Source organism: Scyliorhinus torazame, chromosome 19, assembly GCF_047496885.1.
Source record: "Scyliorhinus torazame isolate Kashiwa2021f chromosome 19, sScyTor2.1, whole genome shotgun sequence".
In the NCBI taxonomy this organism is placed as follows: Eukaryota; Metazoa; Chordata; class Chondrichthyes; order Carcharhiniformes; family Scyliorhinidae; genus Scyliorhinus; species Scyliorhinus torazame.
Window position 1 is genome coordinate 48150660 of NC_092725.1, and position 25760 is coordinate 48176419.

A 25760-nucleotide genomic window follows, 5' to 3' on the forward strand; every position below is an offset into this window, starting at 1 on the left:
TATGCCTCTACTTATAAACCCAAGGATGCTATAAGCCTTCTTAACAAATGTTTCCACTTGCCTGGCCACTTTCAAAAAATTATGCACTTGAACCCTGAGGTCCCTCTGCTCCTGTACTCCCCATTGTGCCTATGTTGTCTCCCCACGCTTCTTCTACCAAATTGCATTACTTCACATTTTGCTGCATTTGAGGTTCATCTGCCAGGTGCCTGCCCATTTGGCCAACTTGTCAATGTCCCTCTGAAGTCGCTCAGCGTCACCCTCACAATTCACTATTCTCCCTCGCTTAGTATCAACTGCAAATTTAGAGATTTTGCCCTAAACACCTACTTCTAAATGATTTATATAAATTAGAAAAAGCAAAGGTCCCAACACTGAGCCCTGGGGAACACCACTTTCAACTTGTATACCTACCCTCTGTTTCCTATCCCTTAGCCAACTTCTAACCTATGCTGCCAAGGACCCATCAATCCCAAACATTTATAATTTGCTAATCAACCTGCCATGTGGCAGTGTATCAAATGCTTTCTGAAATTCCAAATATACAACATCCATGGCACTACCTTCATCCACTGCCCGTGTCACCTCGTTAAAAGAACTCAATTAAATTTGTCAGCAATCCTCTCCTCATTCTTCCTCTTAGCCTTCCTTATTCCAGCCATAGCCTCTCTCCTGCATTTGAGATACTCGTCCTGATTTCTATTGTTATTATTATTCCAGCATTCATCATGTGCCTTTTCTTTCTTCCTTATTTTATCATCAATATCCTTAGTCATCCAAGGTACTCTTTAGATACCCCGTATTTATTTCTCATGGATAAATACTTAACTTGCACTCTATTCATTTCTCCTTTGAAAGTATCTCATTTTTAATCCAGTGTTTTATCCACCAATAGGATAGGTGTTTTATCCACCAATATGCGTTTCCAATCAACCTGCCCCAGTTCAACTTTCAGACCCCTAAAATTTGCCATTTTCCAGTCTGGGATCTTAATCCGTGACTGATTTTTGTCCTTTTCCAATTGAATATTGAATCATATTATATTATGATCGCTACTTCCCAATGGCTCTCCTACTCTGACGTTCTCCACCGGCCCAGCCTCATTTCCTAGGACCAGATCCAGCACAGCTTGCTAACTGGTAGGACTGGAAATGTACTGTTCCAGAAAGTTCTCCTGCACACACAGCAGGAATTTCTCCCATTCCATGCCCCACACTCTACCCATTTCCCTGGCTACCTTGGGGATAAATCCCCAACTATCACAACCCTACTTGCCCGAGGTTTCCATAATCTGCCTACAAATGCTCTCTTCCACTTCCTCCCCTCTATTTGGAGGTATATAGTAAATACTAAACAAGGTCACCGCTGCCTTCCTGTTTCTCACCTCCAACCATATAGATTCTAATTCAGGAACTACATCACATTCAATTCTGTCTTTGGGTGACTGTCTGTGGAGTTTGCACTTTCTTCTAGTGTCTGCGTGGATTTCCTCTGGCTGCTCCGGTTTCCTCCCACAGTCCAAAGATATGGTTAGGTGGAATGGCCATGGTAAGTTATTCAGTAGTGTCCAAAAAATAAGGCAGGGTTACTGGGATAAAGAACAAAGACAAAGAACAAAGAAAAGTACAGCACAGGAACAGGCCCTTCGGCCCTCCAAGCCTGTGCCGACCATGCTGCCCGTCTAAACTAAAATCTTCTACATTCCTGGATCCGTATCCCTCTATTCCCATCCTATTCACGTATTTGTCAAGATGCCCCTTAAACGTCACTATCGTCCCTGCTTCCACCACCTCCTCCGGCAGCGAGTTCCAGGCACCCACTACCCTCTGTCTAAAAATACGTGCCTCGTACATCTACTCTAAACCTTGCCCCTCGCACCTTAAACCTATGCCCCCTAGTAATTGACCCCTCTACCCTGGGAAAAAGCCTCTGACTATCCACTCTGTCTATGCCCCTCATAATTTTGTAGACCTCCTCCGTCGTTCCAGTGAGAACAAAGCGAGTTTATTCAACCGCTCCTCATAGCTAATGCCCTCCATACCAGGCAACATCCTGGTAAATCTCTTCTGCACCCTCTCTAAAGCTTCCACATCCTTCTGGTAGTGTGGCGACCAGAATTGAACACTATACTCCAAGTGTGGCCTAACTAAGGTTCTATACAGCTGCAACATGACTTGCCAATTTTTATACTCAATGCCCCGGCCAATGAAGGCAAGCATGCCTTATGCCTTCTTGACTACCTTCTCCACCTGTTTTGCCCCTTTCAGTGACCTGTGGACCTGTTCACCTAGATCTATTTGACTGTCAATACTGACTGGATGACGTGGGTGTGGGCCTAGGTAGGGTACTCTTTCCGATGGTTGGTGCAGACTCGATGAGCCGAATGGTCTCCTTCTGCATTGTAGGGATTCTGATTCTTAGGGCTATGATACTATCTTTGATCAAGACGGCCACACCTCCTCCCTTTCTACCCACCCTGTTCCTACTAAAAACCTTACAACGCAGAATGTTAAGTATCCAGTCCTGTTCTGGCTTGAGCCATATTTCTGTCAATGCTACTTTGTCATATGCCCCCAGAGCAATTTCTGCTTCCAAGTTCCGCAATTTTGTTCACTATACTCTGTACATTTACATACAAACTTAACCCTGCCGCTATCTCTTTCTTGCCCTTTGGGAGGCGACCATTTTTTGTTCACTGTCAACACTCTCACTTTCTTTTCCTCATCTTCTCTCTTTTGCCCTCACTGGGATTTTTAAAACTAGGTCCGTTAGTCAACCTACCCCCCTGCCTTACAAGTTTAAATCCACCCCCACTATTTATTTTAGATTTCTAGTATCTGCAGTATTTTGCCTTGAAATTTCCAGTGTTCTGAATCAGAAATACAAATTAAAAGAATGGTTAAGAAAATTGAGTTTATTTTCTTTAGAAAGGACATTGCGATGATCCAACTCCTTCTTCTTCCCTTACCCTGCCCTATGGCAGTGTTTTGTTATTGCCTTCTGCAGTATAGCTGACGTGGCAACGCTCCAGCTCTTCCCAACTGCCATCAGATATGTTGGCTAATCACCCTGTTTGGCCACATTATGCATGGGGCTTCCATGGCCGCCAGGTCCTGGAGTGGGACATGTACTTGGAGCTTCTGGCCCAGAGGTGGGGACGCTACCCACTGCGCCACAAGACATCCCTATGATCTAACTGAAGACATCAAAAGCCAGGAGGGAATTGACAAGTTGAACCAGGGAAATTAAGTATGGCGAATGGTTCAAAAAGCACTAAATGGTAGTTAAAAATGGAGTAAGAAGGAAACTGAACATTGTCAAACAAGCACAGCAGAGCTGCGCAAAATGTCACATGAGAGAATTTTGAAGCAGCCCATGCCAGTTCAAGAAACAACGGATGCATTTCTGGAGACAAATGGGATTTGAGGTGTGTGATGGAGGGGGGTGTGGGGAGGGGGGGAGGGGGGGGAAGGAACAGGATAGAACCATAGAATTTAAGTGCAGATGGAGGCCATTTGGCCCATCGAGTCTGCACCGGCTCTTGGAAAGGGCACCCCACTTAAGCCCACACCTCCAGCCTATCCCCATAACCCAGTAACTCCACCTAACCTTTTTTGGACACTAAGGGGCAATTTAGCATGGCCAATCCACCTAACGTGCACATATTTGGACTGTGGGAGGAAACCGGAGCACCCGGAGGAAACCCTCGTAAGGTAGGTTTGTATTGGTTTAGTGGGCTTTCGTTATCCATATATCCAAATTTGCAAAGCACATGATCTTGTGAAGTATGTGGGCATGTTCAGCAGTTTTAATGCTCAAGGCACAGAAATTTATAGTTTGATAATTAATTTCAATGTTGTATAGTAAAAATAAATCCGATGGTACAGCTGACATGCATTATTCAGATTCCCCGAGATTAGACTGTCTTGTTCATGTTTTATTTTATAGCTGGCTAATCTTTCAGAATGATCATTCCAATGTAGTAAGAACCGATCATAGGGTCATAAGAAACAGAAGCAGAAGCAGGAGAAGGTCACTGTTCTTCTTTGCAGTTATGTCCTTTGCATTCCTGAAGGCTAATTTATGCCCAGAGGCTGGTCCATGGGAGACAGTCCTCTAATGTCACTTATTCGTCATGTTCGAGGTTAGGCAGCAAGGGTAGGAAGAGTAAAGAAACTGCACACTTGCCTCTGTTCATGTACATATGCACGTCCCAGCAGGGATTATTCAAATACAAGAGGATCAGAAATCCTGGTTGTACAATGGATTGTCCAGTTATGATCAGCCAACTCAGTCTAGCCTAGGATTCAGAGACAATATTTTTTTCTTCTAGCCCACAAAATTACAGAGCCCCAGAAGTAGAAACAGAGACATTAAAGCACCTCTCACCTGATCGATTGGGACTGTATCAAGAGCTGGTTCAATTGCAGGGGTCGTTTCCATCTTATACGTGTCGAGTGCAATGTCTACGATCATGGAGGTGGTTCCGGTTAAGGTAACAGAAGGAGCAAGACAATTAATATCACAGAGGAGAGCTTCATGCTTCAACGTGATTGGCTTTAGATCGGAGCCCACTGACCAGGATTCACATTCCATATCTGCAGAGGAAAGTTTAAATAAAATTAAATTTTGCAGTTTTGATTATAAAGTTTGGTTGCTATTAAAATGAATAATTATTTTCCCATGAGTGGACTTCCTAAAATAGATTATCAGGAATGGTATCTATGTGAGCATTCAGGTAGCAGCCACATCCTCCTTCTCGGTTAGTACCATTTACTCCTGTTCATCTGTGCACTGAGTCACAATGCTCGGACTTTCTACCTGCATTCTCCGAGATATGTGCAGCAGCATTGGTGCTTGCGAATATGGCTAGGAATCATGGCTGGCCATGGCAAACAATCAGAGGGCAGAGGCATATATTACAAATTCCAAAACCACCTCCAACCAGCTGGCATTGCAATATACTACATTTTTAGTGGCTGGATATATGTCCGCGTCAGAAAATGACAAATTTAAGTGTTAATGAGGAAAAGGTGGTGCAAGTCCAGAGATTGAAAGCAGCCTTAGGGTTAACCTTCACTTCCTCGGAGATCTCATACACAAGTCCCGAGTAGCCCCTCCAAATGATTAAAATTTGTGGCACTCCTCCTCCAGTTTGTCTATTTATTATCTATTAACTTATCCTTCAAAACAGTAATTTTGCAAGTGATATATAGAAGTATATACTTCTTCAGGTATGTAATTTAGTTCATTTGAGTAAAAATAGCGATCACTTATTTCTTGGAAAATGTAAAAAGAGATAGGGTATAACAACAAAAAAGATAGATGCCCAAATATTTTAAAATACGAATACTAGCTGATAAGGACATAAAGAGTGAAAAACACTCATGTGTAGATTATCAGAGAATTTACAGTGCAGAAGGAGGCCATTCAGCCCATCAAGTCTGCACCGGCTCTTGGAAAGAGTACCCTACCCAAGGTCAACACCTCCACCCTATCCCCATAACCCAGTAACCCCACCCAACACTAAGGGCAATTTTGGACACCAAGGGCAATTTATCATGGCCAATCCACCTAACCTGCACATCTTTGGACTGTGGTAGGAAACCGGAGCACCCGGAGGAAACCCACGCACACACGGGGAGGATGTGCAGACTCTGCACAGACAGTGACCCAAGCCAGAATCGAACCTGGGACCCTGGAGCTGTGAAGCAATTGTGCTATCCACAATGCTACCGTGCTGCCCCGAATGAAAATCGCTTATTGTCACGAATAGGCTTCAATGAAGTTACTGTGAAAAGCCCCCAGTCGCCACATTCCTGCGCCTGTTCGGGGAGGCTGGTGCGGGAATTGAACCATGCTGCTGGCCTGCCTTGGTCTGCTTTAAAAGCCAGCGATTTAGCCCAGTGAGCTAATGTCTCCAGTGTAGAAGAGTAGGAAAGCTGGGAGGTCTTTTTAAATTCCCACAGACCATTGGCCAAGCCATACTTGGAGTACTGTATGCAGCTCTGGTCATATGTCATATATGGCGCAAAAGGCCATTCACCCATTTAGTCTACACCAGCTCTCTGTAGGACAATCCAGTCAGTCCCATTCCCTCGGTCTATCCTCATATCCCATAAGTTTATTTCCTTCAACTGTCTATTCAATTTACTTTTGAAATCAGTGATTGTCTCCACTTCTTACTACTATTGTGGGCAGAGAATTTCGCATCGCTTGTCCAGAACCCTAAATCCATGACTCCTAGTTCTTGTACCATCAGATAATATGAACAGTTTTTTATTTGCCTAGCTTATTCGTAATCTTGTACACCTCCATCAAATCTCCTTTCAATCCCCTCCTCCAAGGAGATCAACCCCAGCTTCCCTAACCTATCCTCGTAGCTAAAATCCCTAACACCGGAATCATTCTGGAAAAGTTCTTCCGCACCATCCCAAGAACCCTCAAACTGGATGCAATACTCTAGTTGTTCCCTAGCCAGAGCTTAATAAAGATTTGTCACAACCTCTCTGCGTTTGTACTCAATGCCTGTTTTTATGAACGTAAGATCCCATATGCCTTGCTAAATACTCTCTCAATATGTCCTGCCACCTTCAAAAATCTAAGCACATGCACCACCTGGGTCCCCCTGTCCCTGCACACTCATTCAGAACTGTCTACACTGCCTCTCCCTTCTGCAAAAATGCATCTCCTCACACTTCTCTATTAAATTTCACCTGCCATGTGTCTGCCCATTTTGCTAGCCTATGCCCTGTTGCAGTTGATTTCCCTCACCCTCACTGTTTGCCATTCCTGCAAGTTTGGTACCACCATCCAACCTGATCAACAACCATTTGCTGCAACTCACTGCTTTCAGTCCTTGAACCAATTTTTAAAAATCCAAGCTGACACTGGCCCTGCTATTTCATGAGCCACAATTTAGTTACTGAGCTTTTTATGTGGTATTTTGTCAAATTCTCTCAAAAATCCATATTGACAACATCCATTACATTCCCTTCATCAACCTTCTCTGTTACTTAATTAAAATATTCAGTTACATTAGTCAAGCAGAATCTGTAATTTTTTAACATAACTGGCCTGTCGTTATTGGGACTGTCTTATCGCCCTTTCTTGAATAAGGGTGTTAGAATTGTCACTTCTCAATTCTTTGGTTCTTCCCCATGGACGATTATGGCAATTTCTTCTCTGCCCCAGAGGTGGAGGTAACTGAATATTTTTAGGGCAGAGGTAGCTCGATTCTCATTGGGCAAGGAAATCCAAGGTTATCAGGGGTGTCAAACTCAAAACACAAACAGATTAGCCATGATGCTATAGAATGACGCAGCAGGCTCCGAGGGGCCGAATGGCCTACATCTGCTCCTATTCCGTATGTTTGTATGTCCCGCTATCTACAACCCCATTTCCCTTAGCAACTTGGGATGCAAACCAATCAAACAAGGTGATTTACATTGCCAGCCTGTCCAGAAAATCTTTCCTATTCATTTTCACCCTATCCATTAATTTTGTCAGCATTCTTTTGCTCAGCAAATACAGATACAAAATACTCATTAAGTATTCTTGCCTTGCCCTCCACCTCTCAGTATATATCACACTCTCTGTCCCCAACACGCCACCTCTCATTATTTGTTTACTATTTCCATGCCAGTAGAAGCAGTCTCCGTGTTATAAAACGATATTGAGAAAATCTTTACAAGGATATCACCTGAAATAAGTGGATACAAATATCAGGAAGATTGATCAGGCTTTGGCTCCTTGCTCTGGAAAAGAAGACTAAGAGCAGACTGTTGAAAGTCTTTAAAATTAAGACCGATCAGGAGAAACTCTTTGACTTGTGGGAACAAGAGAGCATAAATAGTAAGTAAAGTCACCATAGTCCCAGATGACCATAAGCTGCTTTCCCCTTTGAGGAGGAGAGCTGACTAGTGGTGATTAAATCAGAGGATCACCACATCTCAGGCGAGGGGCAAGATTTAGAAGGCGGAACCTTCATGAATAACCTCAGCCAATACAGGAATTGAACCCGCGCTATTGGCCTTGTTCTGTATCACAAACCAGCTAGCTAGTCAACTGAGCTCATCCAGTCGCCATAAATGAGGGATGTTCATCAACAGATCAAATAAAGAATTAAGGAAAAATTCCTTTACCAAAACGGCAAGAATGTTAAAAGCTCTGCAACGTGTGAGTGATTGAAACAGAAAGCATCGACACATTTCAATGGAGGTCTGAGGCACTAGAGGGATAGGGTGGCAGGGATGGAAGAATTGGAGGAGGATTGTACAGAGTATAAATACCAGTTTTATTATGTGCCATGGTTTAGAGAACCCCAAAGTGTATCATGGAGTTCACCTGACCCACAATTTTTAATAGATTGTGGTATGGGGAGCACACGGCCCACTCTACAGGTGTGGTACAGCAGAAATGGAAAAGTATATTTTAAAGCGAAACAATGTTTATTCTATGAACTCAAGTTAACCTTTTTAAAACAAACAGTGAACATCTTAGCAACCATTAATTCAAATACAACCCCCAAAGAATACCACACTAAGTAATGCTTACGCTGTCCTTTTAACATCCAGAAGACTTACAAAAAACAGGGGGCAATTCTCCGATATGGAGGCCAAGAGTTCGCGCCGTCGTGAACGCTGTCGCTTTTTACGACGGCGCAAACAGGGCCCGGACACTACCTATTCTGGCCCCCACAGGGGGCCAGCACGGCGCTGGAGCGGTTCATGCCGCTCCAGCGTCCTAACACGGCGCCAAATGGGCGCCGCCCCAACCCGCGCAAGCGCAGTTGGGGCAGCCTAATCCTGCGCATGCGCATTTGGGCTGCGCCATCCTGCTCATGCGCGGGGAACGTCTTACGCACGCCGGCCCCTCACCAACATGGAGCCGGTGTTCTGGGGCTGCGCGCGGCAGGAGGTAGGCCTGGGAGGGAGGGGGGGGGGAAAAAGGCCGGCCCGCCGATTGGTGGGCCCCGATCGCAGGCCAGACCCCATCCGAGGCCACCCCTGTAAAGGAGCCCCCCTTTCCCCTCCCCCCCCCACAGGCCGCCCCCCCCAGCATTCCCGCAGAGTTCCCACCGGCAGCGACCAGGGGTGGACGGCGTCGGCGGGAACCTTTCGTGTCGTAGCGGCCGCTCGGCCCATCCGGCCGGAGAATCACCGCTCGCCGGTTCTGCGAGCGGTCCAGTGCGAATTGCGCGCCGCTGGTTTCCGGGGGGTGGGAGAATCGCGTGCGGGGGTCGGGGTGGCGTGGCGCGAATCGTGCGGCACCCCAGCGATTCTCCCACCCGGCGTTGGGGGGGAGAATAGCGCCCAGAACCTTTAACAGAAGCACATCAGGTTAAAGTCACTACTGAAAACATTCATAATTCTGAATTCACCAAATGATTAAGAGGTAGTCTTTTTGTGGCAGAGAGAACAGCAGTACAGCTGCTTTGTCTGACTTCAGCACCAACACAAAAATGAAACTAAAGCACACCCTACAGCAAACAGCCTAAAACGAAAGTAAAAAGCTGACAGACAGCCCAGCTCCACCCACACACTGACATCACTGATAAACACCCATTTCTTAAAGGTACATTTCTTAAATACCCATTTCTTAAAGGTACTCTCACATGACACCTCCCCCCAAGAAAAAATAAATAAACCATCAACTTCAAGATGGTTTCATTTTTTACCTTTTCACTATCCTTTAAGAAATGCACACAGTAAATATACTTTTCCGTTTCAATAAACAACACACGCAAACAGGTATAATAATATAGTCCATTTTTTTTTTGTTCGTCTTCCTCCAACTGAAATCCTTCTCAATTAACAGTCTCATTGAACAAGAAGGTCTCTGCACGATCCATCCATTCCTCTATGCCTCGGCATGTCTCTTTAAAGTCAGATACTTTAGTTCAATCTGATCACAGAGTTCCTTGCAATTCTTCAACACATGAGTATTGGTTATCACAGCTTTCAGGCAGTCAAATGCCTTTTGAAACTCCGCTGTCCATTGAAATTTTCGACGTTTCTTCAGCAAGTCCATCAGTGGAGCAATCACGCTACAAAACATTTGCACACATGTTCGATCAAATCCACTCCTGCCAAGAAATTGCATTATTTCCCTTTGTCTCAAGGGTATTGAAAACTCCTCAATAACTGTTGATTTCACATCCCGTGTGACCATTCAACCCTGTCCGATTGTATGGCCAAGGAAAGTGACTTGGGCTTTTCCAAATTCACTTTGGGCTAGGTTTATCACCAAACCCGCCTCCTGGAGTCGATCAAATAACTCCATCAGATGTTTTAAATATTCTTTCCATGCCTGGCTGAAAATTACCAAAACGTCGATGTATACCGCACAATTGGGTAATCCTGAAACAACTTTGTTAGTTAACCGTTGAAATGTGGCTGGGGTGTTTTGCATGCCAAATGACATAACTTTGAATTGGTATATACCATCTGGAGTCACAAAAGCTGAAATCTCCTTGGCCCTTTCGGATAAAGGTATCTGCCAGTAACCTTTAAGTAAATCCAATTTGGAAATAAAAGCTGATTGTCCCACTTTCTCAAATAAATCCTCCAAACGTGGGATAGGATAAGAGTCCAGGTTAACTGCATTAACCTATCTATAGTCCACACACAACTGTTGGGTAGCGTCTGGTTTTGGTCCCATCACTATGGGCGAGCTCCATTGGCTGCAACCCACTTCAATATTGCCATTTTTAAGCATACTCTCAATCTCTTTGTTAACCTGTGCTCCACCCATTTCTTAAAGGTACATTTCTTAAACACCCATTTCTTGAAGGTACTGTCACACGACAGTTTGGACTTTCTGGGCCAAGTTATATGCTTTATTGCTGAAGATTCCATGCAACATGTGCTTAACTGGCAACCCATTCTGGTCATTAACATGCATTATATATGAAGGGGATAATGGAAGGATTTGTTGTGTTTAGCTTAACAGAAAAATGGATACGATTTACGGCATAGAAAGAGGCCATTTAGCCCATTGTGTCCTTGCTGGCCAACAAAAAAAACTTAACAAGTCTAATCCCATGTTCCAGTTCTTGATCTGTAGTCTTACAACTTATAGTACCTCAAATGCAAGTCCAAGTTATTTTTAAACATGATGAGGGTTTCTGCCTCTACCCTTTTAGACATGTAATTTCAGAAACCCACCACCCTCTGGGGAAAGAAAAATACTCTTAAATCCTTCCACCAATTACTTTAAATTTATGATTGAATACCTTCTCTATCTAGGGCCCTCAATTTTTACACATCAATTACATTTCCCCTCGGCCTCCTCTGTATCAAAGAAAACAAACCCAACGTGTTCAATCTTTCCTCATAGCTAAAGGACTCATGAAGGTTTTGATGCGCCAATAGTTTCAGAAACAGGTTTTGTATGCCATGCTATTTGAAGGCATTCATTTTAGCATTCAATTAAGTAAGAGTGCATGACAGCTTTTCAGATGCCAGCTCAAAAGATTCTTGATGGTACTGCATACTTGTGTCATAAGTTCTATGATAATTCTATAACGTATATGACACAAGTGTGCAGTACCACCAAGAACCTTTTGAGCTGGCATCTGAAAAGCTGTCATGCAATCGTACTTAATGCTTATCTTACTTAATAATGCCAGGACAATTAACACGGCATATTTTCCTCAGATCCACCATTTTTTGCTGCATGCTCCGTCCGGTATGTTTGAGAGGAACACTTCGTCAGCTACCTGCAAAGTGTTTTGAAAGACTCTTCTCTGGGGAAGGCATACCTCAGTGATAGCTAAAATAATGTTGCATAGTCACATTTAATGCTTCACCATGAAAAGACCACCATGCTTACATCTGTCCATGCACATCAAGGATCGTTCCTTTGGCCACAGAAGAGACCAATAACATGGCGGAGATAATTTGAACAATATGAACTGATGGAACACAATAATGCACGGCTGGTCCAGTATTGTACATCAATGGCATTTCTAATATGCATGGGACTGTGACAAGGACAGGTATCTGAAAAATCACAGTATAGGGCTGCTGGTTGTCTATAAACTGCTGCCGTTTTTTAACCTCCTGACAGCTGCGAGGGTCTTGTGCCCCTTTTATAGATTTAGCTGAAGGGCAAAAAATGTGGGGGGAAAAATTAAGGGTGATCTATTATTAGTGTCAGGTGGATGTACCTTTAAGAAATGGGTGTTTATCAAATAACTGCAGTGATGTCAGTGTGTGGGTGGAGCTGGGCTGTCTTTCTTTCACTGTTGTTTTGAGCTGAAAAGCTGCTTTGTGGCTCTGTTTTTGGTTTCATTTTCAGAGTTGCAGAGCTGTATTCAAAGCAAGCAGATCTTTCTCTCTAAAAGCTAAAGACTGTCTTCAGCTCACTTGATGATTTCAAAGTAATATCTGTTTCTGTAGAGAATTTAAACCTGCTGGCTTTGTTAAAAAAGGGTTTAACTTATGGATGTTTCGAGGAAAGGTATTAAGGGTACCTATAAAGTATTGTATCGGTGGGATTACGTCTGTTGGTAGTTGATAAGATGTTTACTGTGCGATTATAAAATGTTAACTGGGCTCATAGAATAAACATTGTTTTGTTTTAAAAATACTTTTAAGGTCTCTGTTGCATAACACCTAGAGAGTGGACCCTTGTGCTTCCCATAACCAAAATTAATTAAAAGTCGTGGGTCAGGTGAACTCCATGATATACTTTGGAGTTTTCTAAACCCTGGCCCATAGCGTGAGGAAAGGTCGGTAGAAAAGCTCTCCCTCCCAAATCAGCATCAAGCACGTGGGGTTCTAGTTACATTATCGGGAAGTCCCCTTAAATTGAACTGGATGCTTTATGGGATAAGGAAGTGTGTAGTTCAAATGATGTATGCTAGGCCTCAAGCCTCCAGACCTGATAATGTGATTTCAGCACCCAAACACCTGCAGCATTATGGGTGCCACCCGTCATATCATTGCCACATAGAATAGAGATTTAATTATTTTCCCTTCTGTTCATGTCAGATTGGAGCCCCTTAAATGGCTGCTTCAATGCTTCATAAGTAAATGCTCATTGTGGAAGCTCCCACTGTCACAAATAAGCAATTAGGATAAAGTGCAGAAATTCTAATTGGAACAGTTGTACATCACAAATCAATGAGATGCCCTACAGCTCACCATTCTTCCTGATGAGTGTCACAGCAGAAATATTTATTCCTGCGTGTGACATCGGAGAACAATTATTATATTTGACAGAACAGTTGATAATATACGCTGCCCCACAATCTATTACATTTCTATAAAGAGGGAAAGTACCTCAACATCAAACTTATCAGGTGCAGGACTTGACCTCCTTGTGGTAAAGGAGGATGGGAATGAAGAAGAAAGTAAAATCAGTTTGTTTAGTTGGCCGGCTGTGAGCAAACAGTGAAACACGATCGGTCTCTCTGGTGATTTTTCTCTTCCAGGCTGCAAGAGGCTACTATCAAATGTCACACTGTTCAGCTAGGCCAAGAATCAATCCCACCTACTCTCTGCAGATAGCCAAAATAGACATATCACTATTTTCCAAAACAAGCCTAAACAAGAAGCCAACAGGTTGTTCAAGCACACGGATCATTACAGCATAGCCCAATTCGGTCCTCATTAGAGGATAACAGACATGTGAACCTACAGAAAGGATCACTTGATACTAACAGGAAGGGGAACCCTGATCAATGTTCCCCTTAATCTAGAGCCCAGAGGTTAACAAAGAACAAAGAAAAATTACAGCACAGGAACAGGCCCTTCGGCCCTCCAAGCCTGCGCCGATCCAGATCCTCTATTTTCTAAGGATCTGTATCCCTCTGCCCCCTGCCCATTCATGTATCTGTCTAAATACATCTTAAATGACGCTATCGTGCCCGCCTCTACCACCTCCGCCGGCAATGCGTTCCAGGCACCCACCACCCTCTGCGTAAAGAACTTTCCACGCATATCTCCCTTAAACTTTTCCTCCGTCACCTTGAACTTGTGACCCCTAGTAATTGAGTCCCCCACTCTGGGAAAAAGCTTCTTGCTATCCACCCTGTCTATACCTCTCATGATTTTGTAGACCTCAATGAGGTCCCCCCTCAACCTCCGTCTTTCTAATGAAAATAATCCAAATCTACTCAACCTCTCTTCATAGCTAACGCCCTCCATACCAGGCAACATTCTGGTAAACCTCCTCTGCACCTTCTCCAAAGCATCCACATCCTTTTGGTAATGTGGAGACCAAAACTGTACGCAGTATTCCAAATGTGGCTGAACCAAAGTCTTATACAATTGTAACATGACCTGCCAACTCTTGTACTCAATACCCCTTCCAATGAAGGAAAGCATGCCGTATGCCTTCTTGACCACTCTATCGACCTGAGCAGCCACCTTCAGGGTACAATGGACCTGAACACCCAGATCTCTCTGTACACCAATTTTCCCCAGGGTTTTTTCATTTACCATATAGTTCGCCCTTGAATTGGATCTTCCAAAATGAATCACCTCGCATTTGCCCGGATTGAACTCCTTAATTACAGGGCCCCGACCTGGAACCCAATTGAGATCAGCTAAGTTAGCAAAGACCTGAATTGGGATCTTTGTTGTCTGTTCAAGCTCACACTACAGGCTCATTTCCGGATGGATATTCAGTTCCTGACTAGTAAATGCGCTTGACATTCTCGGAATGGAATCCTGGTAATGTCACTGCACCTACCAAGCATTCTAATGCAAACGTGGTGCCACCAGTCCCATTTTGACTGGAATCCACAGCTCTACCAGTACAGCTACCAGACCCTCTTAACTGGAATACTTTGGGAGTTTTACTTTCATGTGCAGCAAGTCACTGCAAAGCAGAAGTGGAATGTTAAAAATAGCACCAATCGCTAAACAAGAATGAGAAAGCAACTTCCAATAAATATTAAAATCAGAATCTTGTATGTTTTCTGAAACAAAAATATGCATTTACTGCAAACCAATTCCGGAAATAAAAACATCACATAAATACCTTCGTTAAAATCATCTTCAGTTGAGATCTGTGTGAGTGGGGACTGTGGTCGAGAATCACCCGCCAGGGAATAGCTGTGTTCAGCCTGGATGTGTGGAGCAGGCGAAAGTTCCGCATCCATCAGCTCGCATTGATCAGAAAGGAAAGGATCATTGAAGAGGTGGCCCAGCATATCCTTAGAAAGCTCATCCAATATCTCGGTGAAGTGCTGAGGAAATAGGCAAGAGAAGAAAAGAGGTTTGAGACTTCTTGGTCATGGAAATTTTAAAAAGGGTCAAGTACAATTCTCCTGTGGTGGGGGGGTGAAAGAGTTTGAATTATTGCTGAGAACATGTTCAGTCATTTTACTGATATGCAGGTTTGAAGTTGGACAAATAGCAGTGCAGGGTTCAGGGACCAGACGTTTGCATGAGGCTTGGAGATCAGCTGTCTTTGCAAACACGGAATCTGCTATTGAAGTTACCTGAGCTGACAGCTGGAACCTAGGAGCACTGTGTACAAGGACTGAGTGAAGAAATTCTGAATGGATCCAAACTATAAATGCACTCGGCAATTCACTTAGTTGCTAGACTGCGACCGTTGGTGAGGGAACCAACAAGAGAGAAAAACATACTTGACCTAATCCTCATCAACCTGCCGGCTGCAGATGCATCTGTCCATGACAATATCAGTAGAAGTGACCACCGCACAATCCTGGTGGAGACAAAGTCCCGTATTCACATTGAGGATACCCTCAATGTTGTGTGGCACTGCCACCGTGCTACATGGGATAGACATCGAACAGATTGAGCAACTCATAACTGGCATCCATGAAGCGCTGTGGGCCATCAGCAGCAGCAGAATTATATTCAACCACAATCTGTAAGCTCATGACCTGGTATATCTCCATTATCACCAAGCCAGGGAACCAACCCGGTTCAACGAAGAGTGCAGAGGGCATGCCAGGAGCAACAGCAGACATATCTAAAAATGGAGGTGTTAACTTGGTGAAACTACAACACAGAACTTCTTTTGTGCCAAACAGCATTTGCAGCAAGTAATAGACGGAGCTCAGCGATCCCACAACCAACGGTTCAAATCTAAGCTTTGCAGTCCTGCCACATCCAGCCATGAATAGTGGTGGACAAATGAACAACTCACTGGAGGAGGAGGTTCCACAAATATCCGCATTCTCAATGATGGAGGAGCCCAGCAAAAGACAAGGCTGAAGCATTTACGACAATCTTTAGGTGGAAGTGCCGAATGGGATGTCCCATTTAGGCCTAATTCCGAGGTACCCAGCATCACAGATGTCAGTCTTCAGTCAATTCGATTCACTCCAAGTGATATCAAGAAACGGCTGAAGGCACTGGATACTGCAAAGGCCCTGACAATATTCTGGCAATTGTACTGAACTTGCCGCACCTCTAGCCAAGCTATTCCGACACGGTCATCTACCTGGCAATGTGGAAAATGTCCCAGGTGTGTCCTGTCTATAAGGAACAGAACAAATCCAACCCAACCAATTAGTGCTTCATCAGTCTACTCTCTATCATCAATAAAGTGATAAAAAGGAAAGGGTCTAGAAGGACAAGGACAGCAGATACCTGGAAACACCACCACCAGGAGGTTCCCCTCCAAGCCACTTACCATCCTAACTTGGAAATATATCACCAGGCCTTCACTGTCGCTGGGTCAAAATCCTAGAATTCCCTCCCTAACCGCACTGTGGATGCACCTCTATTTCAGGGACCTACAGTGGTTCAAGAAGGCAGCTTAACACCACCTTGTAAGGGCCGACTAGGGACGGGCAATAAATGCTGACCTAACCAGCGATGCCTACATCCAAAGATTTTCTATAGAATCCCTACAGTGCAGAAGGAGGCCATTCAGCCCATCGAGTCTGCCTCAATCCTCTGAAAGAGCACCTTACCCAAGTTCATTCCCCACCTTCATCCCTGCAATCCCACCTAACCTACACATCTGAGGGGCAATTCAACATGGCCAATCCGCCTAACCTGCACATCTTTGGACTGTGGAAGAAAACCGGAGCACCCGGAGGAATACCACACAGACACAGGGAGAGCGTGCAAACTTCACACAGTCACCCAAGGCTGGAATTGAACCCAGGTTCCTGGCACTGCGAGGCATCAGTGCTAACCACTGGGCGACCATGCCGCTTATCCCATAAATGAATTAAAAGCAACCTCATTCCCTATACTTAATAGAATAAACCTGTCACATATCTGCTTAAGGAAAGCTAGACCCAATTGGAGGAGTAACACTGGAGATAACACTGGAGCCACTGGCTGCCAAGGTGTGGCTTTAATAATAGTATTTTGGCAACACTAGAGAATAACAACGACAGCACAATATAATCCAAAGATACTGATTAGGCATTAAATCACTTTCTCTCTATGGACCTAATAAAAGGCACCAAGAACAGAACAGGAAGCAGCGTATTGTTTATATTTGTTTCTGAAACCCTGCCATAACTAATATATTATACAGTACAAGTGCATGGTTCTTCATCCTCTCTACCTCCAGTAAAGGATAATGGTGCACATGGGGATATTTTTATATCTTGACCATTTCAAATGTGTGCAACCACAACAGGTTATTCTGATCTATGCAAGGGGGAACCACAATGGGGAGTGGTTCAGCACTGGTGGGAGAAGAGATAAATTAATAATTAAAAGACCAATTAAGTAGCATACAATATTATGCCAGGTTGCTTGAATTGTTGAACATTTTATTGAAAAGATAAAGATTGTGCAGGTTCATCCAGAAACCTAAATATTGGAGAGCAAGAATACTTCGGAGCTGGAACTGAACTGTCCGTGAGCAATGGTGGGAATTTATTCTAATGCTAGTCTTTTTTTAATTCATTTGATGATGTGGGTGTCGCTGGCTATGTCCATCTCTAATTGCCCTGGAGGCTGGTGGTGGTAAGCTGCATTCTGGGTCATGTAGATACACCCACAGTGCTGTTAGGGAGGGAGTTCCAGATTTTGACCCAGCGACAGTGTAGGAACGGTGATATATTTCCAAATCAGGATGGTGAGCAACTTAGAGGGGAACCTCCACATGTTTGCTGCTTCTAGATGGTAGTCAGTGGTCATGTGTTTGGAAGATGCTGCCTAAGGAACCTTGGTGAGTTCCAGCAGTCCATCTTGTAGATGGTACACACGGCTGCCATTGTTCATCGGAGTGAATGTTTGTGGAAGCAATGAGAATCAAGCGGGCTGCTTTGTCCTGGATAGTGTCAAACTTCTTGAGTGTTGTTGGAGCTGCAGAGTTTCCATCACACATCTGACTTGTGCCTTTTAGGTGGTGTATAGGCTTTGGAGAGTAAGGTGGTGGGTTATTCACCATAGGATTCCTAGCTTCTTACCTGGTCTTATAGCCACAATATTTATATGGCTAATACAATTAAGTTTCTAATCAATGGTAACCACCCAGGGTGTTGACAGTCAGGGATTCAGCGATGGTAATGCCATTGAATGCCAAATCAAAAAATCAAATCAATCATTTTAGAACTATAGAAGGAAAAGCAACATAAAGTATAACATTTGAACCACATAACTGCAAGGCAATGATCATTTCCAACAAGGGAGAGACTAATCACTTTCCCTTGACATTCAATGCGATTTCAATCACGGAATCCCCCAAGAATATTCTGGGGTCACCATAGACCAGATACGTATCAAAACCAGAAACTTAAGAAGACCAAGCATTTGCCTTCAAGAGCAGCTCAAGAGGTTGAGTTTTCTGTGGCCATCGGATCACCTCCTGACTCCATAAAGCCAAACAACTACCAGGCACAAGTCAGGGATGTGATGATTGCTCTCCACCTATCTGGAATAGGACAGTTTCAAAACAAGAAACTCAACAACATCATCCAGGACAAAGGAACCCACAGGATCAGCACTCCATCCACATTCTTTTTTAATTTGTTCATGGGATGGGATGTTGACAAGGCCAGCATTTGTTGCTATCCCTTAACTGCTCTCTGGAAAGTGGCGGTGAGTCATTTTCTTGAACTACTGCAATGCATGTGGTGCAGGTAAATCCACAATTCTGTTACAAAGGGAGACCTACGATTCTGAGCCAGAGTGCTTGCAGGCGCAGTGATATAATTCCAAATCAGGATGGTGTGTCACTTGGAGGGAATTTTACTGGTGGTGGGTGTTTACTTGTTGTAAAGGTCAAGGGTTTAGTTGTCCTTGGGGAGTTGTTGCAGTGCATCTTATAGATGATGCACACTTCAGCCATAGTGTAACATTGGTAGAGGGTGGAAGTGCTTATAAGGTGATAGATGAGGTGCTGATCAAGCGAGCTGCTTCAGCTTGGATGGTATCAAGCTTCTCAAATACTGTTGGATCTCCACTCATCCAGGCAAGTGGAGAGTATTCCATTACACTTCTCACTTGTTCCTTTAGATTGCAGAAAGACTTTGGGGATTTAGGAAGTGGGTTACTCACCACAGAATTCCCAGCCTCTGCACTGCTCTAGTATTTATGTGGATAATACAGTTAGGTTTCTGGTCAATCGTAATTTCCAGGACATTAATACTGGAGGATTTACCAATGGTAACGCCATGTTATTTGCTACTTATTAAGCCAAGCTTGAAGGTTGTCTCGGTATTGCCGAGCAGAGGTAGGGATTATTTCATTATCTGAGAAGTTAAAAATGGACCTGAACTCTATGCAGTATTCCCAGCAGCTGAAGATGGTTGAATCAAAGACACCACCCTGAAGGAACAGCGGCAGTGTTGTCCTGGTGCTGAGGTGATTGGCCTTACAACAATCTTCCTTTGTGCTGGGTACGATTCCAGCCAGTACAGCATATTCCTCTATTCCAGTTACTCGGGTTCCTTGATGCCACACTTGGTCAAAGGCTGCCCAGATGTCAAGGGCAGTCATTTTCACCTCTGGAATTCAGCTCTTTTGTCCATGTTTGGATCAAGGATGTAAAGAGGTCTGGAACTGATTGCCCATCGGTGAGTGGCTTGTTGCTACGTGCTGCTGGACAGCGCTGTCGACAACATCTCCCATCACTCCACTGATTGAGTAAATGGATGGGATGGTGGTTGCCCAGATTGGATTTGTTCTGCTTTTTGTGGACTGACACACCCGGGTAGTTTCCCACATTGTCATGTACGCCAATGTTGTAGCTTTACTGACACAGCTTGGCAAGGGGCGCAGATAGTTCTTCAGTGCTGCAGTGTTGTCAGGGCCCATAGCCTGTGCTGAACACAAGTGTACTCAACCATTTCACGATCACATGTAGGAATCAAACTGGTTGAAACTGGTAACTGTGATGTTGGGGACCTTAGGAAGAGGCGGAGATGGATTACTCTCTGGGCTCTGGCTGATGATGGTTGCAAATGCTTCAGCCTTGTCTTTTGCACTGATGTGCTAGTCTCCACCATCATTGAGAATGTGGATGCTTGTTGAATCTCCTCCTCTGGTTAGTTGTTTAATTGCCCATCATCATTCCCGATTAGATATGGCAAGACCAGTGTTTTGCTTTGATCTGTTGGTTGCGAGATTGCTTAGCTCAATCTATAGTATGACTGCAAGCGTACTAGACAGCAAGTGTTGTAGCTTCACCACCTGGGCACCTCGTTTTTAAGTATGCATAATGCTGGCAACACAGTGGCGCAGTGGGTTAGCACTGCTGCCTCACGGCGCCGAGGTCCCAGTTTCGATCCCGGCTCTGGGTCACTGTCCGGGTGGAATTTGCACATTCTCTCCGTGTTTACGTGGGTTCCACCCCCACAACTCAAAGATGTGCAGGCTAGGTGGATTGGACACGCTAAATTGCCCCTTAATTGGTGAAAATGAATTGGGTACTCTAAATTTATTTTTAAAAAGTATGCGTAATGCTGTTCTTGCACTCCTCATTGAACCAGGTTGGCCCTTTTCCTAGTCAATGCCTAGGTTACAGATTGCACTGAAAAATAATTCAATGCCTCATGGAGGCCCAGTTTTGAATTGCGAGATTAGTTCTCTATCTATCCCATTTTATAAGTTGGTGTTGGCTCACAAAAGAGAGAAGTGTGAAGATGGGACTATGGTCTGGATTGTCATGCTCAAGGTGGGTAGGGGGGAGTTTGGTAAACCTCCTGCTCTGCCTGCCTGCCTCTGGAGTAAGTGCCCTCAAAGGCGGGATCTTCACTGCCGGCTGGAGTCAGGGCTGCTGGGTGCCCGCCCCGGTGCGGTGAGACTTCCTTTGCCCTACCGATAATTAAAACACGAAGGACTTTCAAGCCCCCGCGTCTCATACCCTCTCACCAACAAACATTTCCCATGAACTTAAGGCATGGATCGGTACTTGGGACTACGATGTGGTGACCATCACGGAAACTTGGATAGAAGAGGGGCAGAAATAGTTGTTGGAGGTTCTTGGTTATAGATGTTTCAATAAGATTAGGGAGGGTGGTAAAAGAGGTGGGGGGTGGCATTGTTAATTAGAGATAGTATAACAGCTGCAGAAAGGCAGTTCGAGGAGTATCTGCCTACTGAGGTAGTATGGGTTGAAGTTAGAAATAGGAAAGGAGCAGTCACCTTGTTAGGAGTTTTCTATAGCCCCCCCAATAGCAGCAGAGATGTGGAGGAACAGATTGGGAAACAGATTTTGGAAAGGTGCAGATGTCACAGGGTAGTAGTCATGGATGATTTCAACTTCCCAAACATTGAGTGGAAACTCTTTAGATCAAATAGTTTGGATGGGGTGATGTTTGTGCAGTGTGTCCAGGAAGCTTTTCTAACACAGTATGTAGATTGTCCGACCAGAGGGGAGGCAATATTGGATTTGGTACTTGGTAATGAACCAGGGCAAGTGATAGATTTGTTAGTGGGGGAGCATTTTGGAGCTAGTGACCACAATTCTGTGACTTTCACTTTAGTAATGGAGAGGGATAGGTGCATGCAACAGGGCAAGGTTTACAATTGGGGGAAGGGTAAATACGATGTTGTCAGACAAGAATTGAAGTGCATAAGTTGGGAACATAGGCTGTCAGGGAAGGACACAAGTGAAAAGTGGAACTTGTTCAAGGAACAGGTACTACGTGTCCTTGATATGTATGTCCCTGTCAGGCAGGGAAGAGATGGTTGAGTGAGGGAACCATGGTTGACAAGAGAGGTTGAATGTCTTGTTAAGAGGAAAAAGGAGACTTATGTAAGGCTGAGGAAACAAGGTTCAGACAGGGCGCTGGAGGGATACAAGATAGCCAGGAGGGAACTGAAGAAAGGGATTAGGAGGGCTAAGAGAGGGCATGAACAATCTTTGGCGGGTAGGATCAAGGAAAACCCCAAGGCCTTTTACACATATGTGAGAAATATGAGAATGACTAGAGCGAGGGTAGGTCCGATCAAGGACAGTAGCGGGAGATTGTGTCTTGAGTCTGAAGAGATAGGAGAGGTCTTGAACGAGTACTTTTCTTCTATATTTACTAATGAGAGGGGCCATATTGTTGGCGAGGACAGTGTGAAAAAGACTGGTAAGCTCGAGGAAATACTTGTTAGGAAGAAAGACGTGTTGGGCATTTTGAAAAACTTGAGGATAGACAAGTCTCCCGGGCCTGACGGGATATATCCAAGGAGTCTACGGAAAGCAAGAGATGAAATTGCAGAGCCGTTGGCAATGATCTTTTCGTCCTCACTGTTAACAGGGGTGGTACCAGGGGATTGGAGAGTGGCGAATGTCGTGCCCCCGTTCAAAAAAGGGACTAGGGATAACCCTGGGAATTACAGGCCAGTTAGTCTTACTTCGGTGGTAGGCAAAGTCATGGAAAGGGTACTGAAGGATAGGATTTCTGAGCATCTGGAAAGACACTGCTTGATTAGGGATAGTCAGCACGGATTTGTGAGGGGTAGGTCTTGCCTTACAAGTCTTATTAAATTCTTTGAGGAGGTGACCAAGCATGTGGATGAAGGTAAAACAGTGGATGTAGTGTACATGGATTTTAGTAAAGCATTTGATAAGGTTCCCCATGGTAGGCTTATGCAGAAAGTAAGGAGGCATGGGATAGTGGGAAATTTGGTCAGTTGGATAACGAACTGGCTAACCGATAGAAGTCAGAGAGTGGTGGTGGATGGCAAATATTCAGCCTGGATCCCAGTTACCAGTGGTGTGCCGCAGGGATCAGTTCTGGGTCCTCTGCTGTTTGTGATTTTCATTAATGACTTGGATGAGGGAGTTGAAGGGTGGGTCAGTAAATTTGCAGACGATACGAAGATTGGTGGAGTTGTGGATAGTGAGGAGGGCTGTTGTCGGCTGCAAAGAGACATAGATAGGATGCAGAGCTGGGCTGAGAAGTGGCAGATGGAGTTTAACCCTGAAAAGTGTGAGGTTGTCCATTTTGGAAGGACAAATATGAATGCGGAATGCAGGGTTAATGGTAGAGTTCTTGGCAATGTGGAGGAGCAGAGAGATCTTGGGGTCTATGTTCATACATCTTTGAAAGTTGCCACTCAAGTGGATAGAGCTGTGAAGAAAGCCTATGGTGTGTTAGCATTCATTAACAGAGGGTTTGAATTTAAGAGCCGTGAGGTGATGATGCAGCTGTACAAAACTTTGGTAAGGCCACATTTGGAGTACTATGTACAGGTGTGGTCGCCTCATTTTAGGAAGGATGTGGAAGCTTTGGAAAAGGTGCAAAGGAGATTTACCATGATGTTGCCTGGAATGGAGAGTAGGTCTTACGATGAAAGTTTGAGGGTGCTAGGCCTTTTCTCATTAGAACGGAGAAGGATGAGGGGCGACTTGATAGAGGTTTATAAGATGATCAGGGGAATAGATAGAGTAGACAGTCAGAGACTTTTTCCCCAGGTGGAACAAACCATTACGAGGGGACATAAATTTAAGCTGAACGGTGGAAGATATAGGAGGGATATCAGAGGTAGGTTCTTTACCCAGAGAGTAGTGGGGGCATGGAATGCACTGCCTGTGGAAGTAGTTGAGTCGGAAACATTAGGGAACTTCAAGCAGCTATTGGATAGGTACATGGATTACGGTGGAATGATATAGTGTAGATTAATTTGTTCTTAAGGGCAGCACGTTGCATTGTGGATAGCACAATTGCTTCACAGCTCCAGGGTCCCAGGTTCGATTCCGACTTGGGTCACTGTCTGTGCGGAGTCTGCACATCCTCCCCTTGTGTGCGTGGGTTTCCTCCGGGTGCTCCGGTTTCCTCCCACAGTCCAAAGATGTGCAGGTTAGGTGGATTGGCCATGATAAATTGCCCTTAGTGTCCAAAATCGCCCCTAGTGTTCGGTGGGGTTACTGCGTTATAGGGATAGTGTGGAGGTGTTGACCTTGGGTAGGGTGCTCTTTCCAGGAGCCGGTGCAGACTCGATGGGCTGAATGGCCTCCTTCTGCACTGTAAATTCTATGATAATCTATGATTAAAGAGAGTAAGTAAAGTCTGTTGGTTCTCTAGAGTGAGAATGGGAATATAATAGATAATAAGGAAACGGCAGATGAAATGAACAAATATTTTGCTTCTGTCTTCACTGTAGAGGATACAATAAATATTCTAGTAATAGCTATAAATCAGGAGGTGGAAGGAAGAGAGGAACTTGGTGAAATTTCTATCACCAGGGAAGCAGTACTGAGCAAACTGATGGAGCTGTGGACTGACAAGTTCCTGGGTCTTGTTGGACATCATCCTAGGGTCTTAAAAGAGTGGCTCATGAGATACTAAATGTGTTGGTGTTAATTTTCCTAAATTCGCTAGGTTTTGGAAAGGCTCCATTACACTGGAAAGTAGAAATATAACCTTTGGGTGCGATCTCCCGGCCTTGTCACTCACGCTCAAGCGAAACGAGGCTGGTGAATAGCGGGAGAGGCCAAAAATGGGAACCGCCCCAGGCGCCAAACAATTTACGATGCAACCAGCCCGCTCCCATAGGTGAAATCGGGATCCCATCGTAGCATGGTGAGACACCAATTATCACCATTTAAGCCCTATTTCCATACAATTAACGGGAGTGACCCCCTTATCCAACAGCCTCCCATCATTCAGCGGCCTCCCCAGCAAGGGCTCACGCTGGCGTCAATTAGTATTCCTTTTGAAAAACGTGAACCTGGCGGAAGGACCTCTGTGGGGAGCCGAGGAGATGAGTAGCCATCTTTGCTCACAGGCAAAGAGCCCGGGGGCGCTGGTGCTCGATGAGGAAATGGTGGACACTTGGCTGGGGATGAGAGGACCCTCCGCATTGGTGGGCTACCATTCGCTGAGCTGAACCAAAATGCCAACACCTGGATCATGTGTACCCTTTCCGGGGGTAACTCCTGTCCTTGTCCGTCTGCTCCACCGACCACCCATAACCCTTTCCGACTGCCGAAGCTTCTGGCTACATGGCTGAAGGCTTTTCCTAATAGGGAATTGGTTATCGTGGTTAAGTGAGCACTTTGCACAACCCAAGTGTATTCCTGTGGATGGGCGGGCCATGTTGCATGCAGGAGTCATTGCCTGGCATCCCAAACAGACCACGATGCCTGGACAGTATACCTGAACACTGCGGGAGGCAACACCACACATACAACATCCGAACACCCTTGGGATGGGACACAGCTCCGGGGGACATGTCCATGGCCGGAGGGTGGATGAGTGCCATGGGGAGGGGGCCAGTTCCCGGTCCAGTTGATGTTGTGAGTGGGTGTCTGGGGTACAAGATCTGGGGTTCGGTGAGGGGGGCCCGCTGCGGCCTGATGTGCGTAAGCAGGGCGTTCCAGGTAGGGGCGAGGAGATCAGTGGGGGTATGGAGGGTCCGGCA

The 25760-nt window shown here is 44.9% G+C and overlaps 1 protein-coding gene across 1 annotated transcript in view; it reads right to left on the reverse strand.

Moving 5' to 3' along the window:
* creb3l2 (cAMP responsive element binding protein 3-like 2) overlaps positions 1–25760 on the reverse strand; it is a 142323-nt gene that overhangs the window by 78524 nt on the left and 38039 nt on the right. Inside the window, exons 2-3 of the mRNA XM_072484257.1 lie at positions 14995–15202; positions 4390–4598 (exon numbers count right to left, since the gene is read on the reverse strand). Of these exons, the coding sequence (XP_072340358.1) occupies positions 4390–4598; positions 14995–15202 (417 nt within the window). The remainder of the gene's footprint in view (positions 1–4389; positions 4599–14994; positions 15203–25760) is intronic.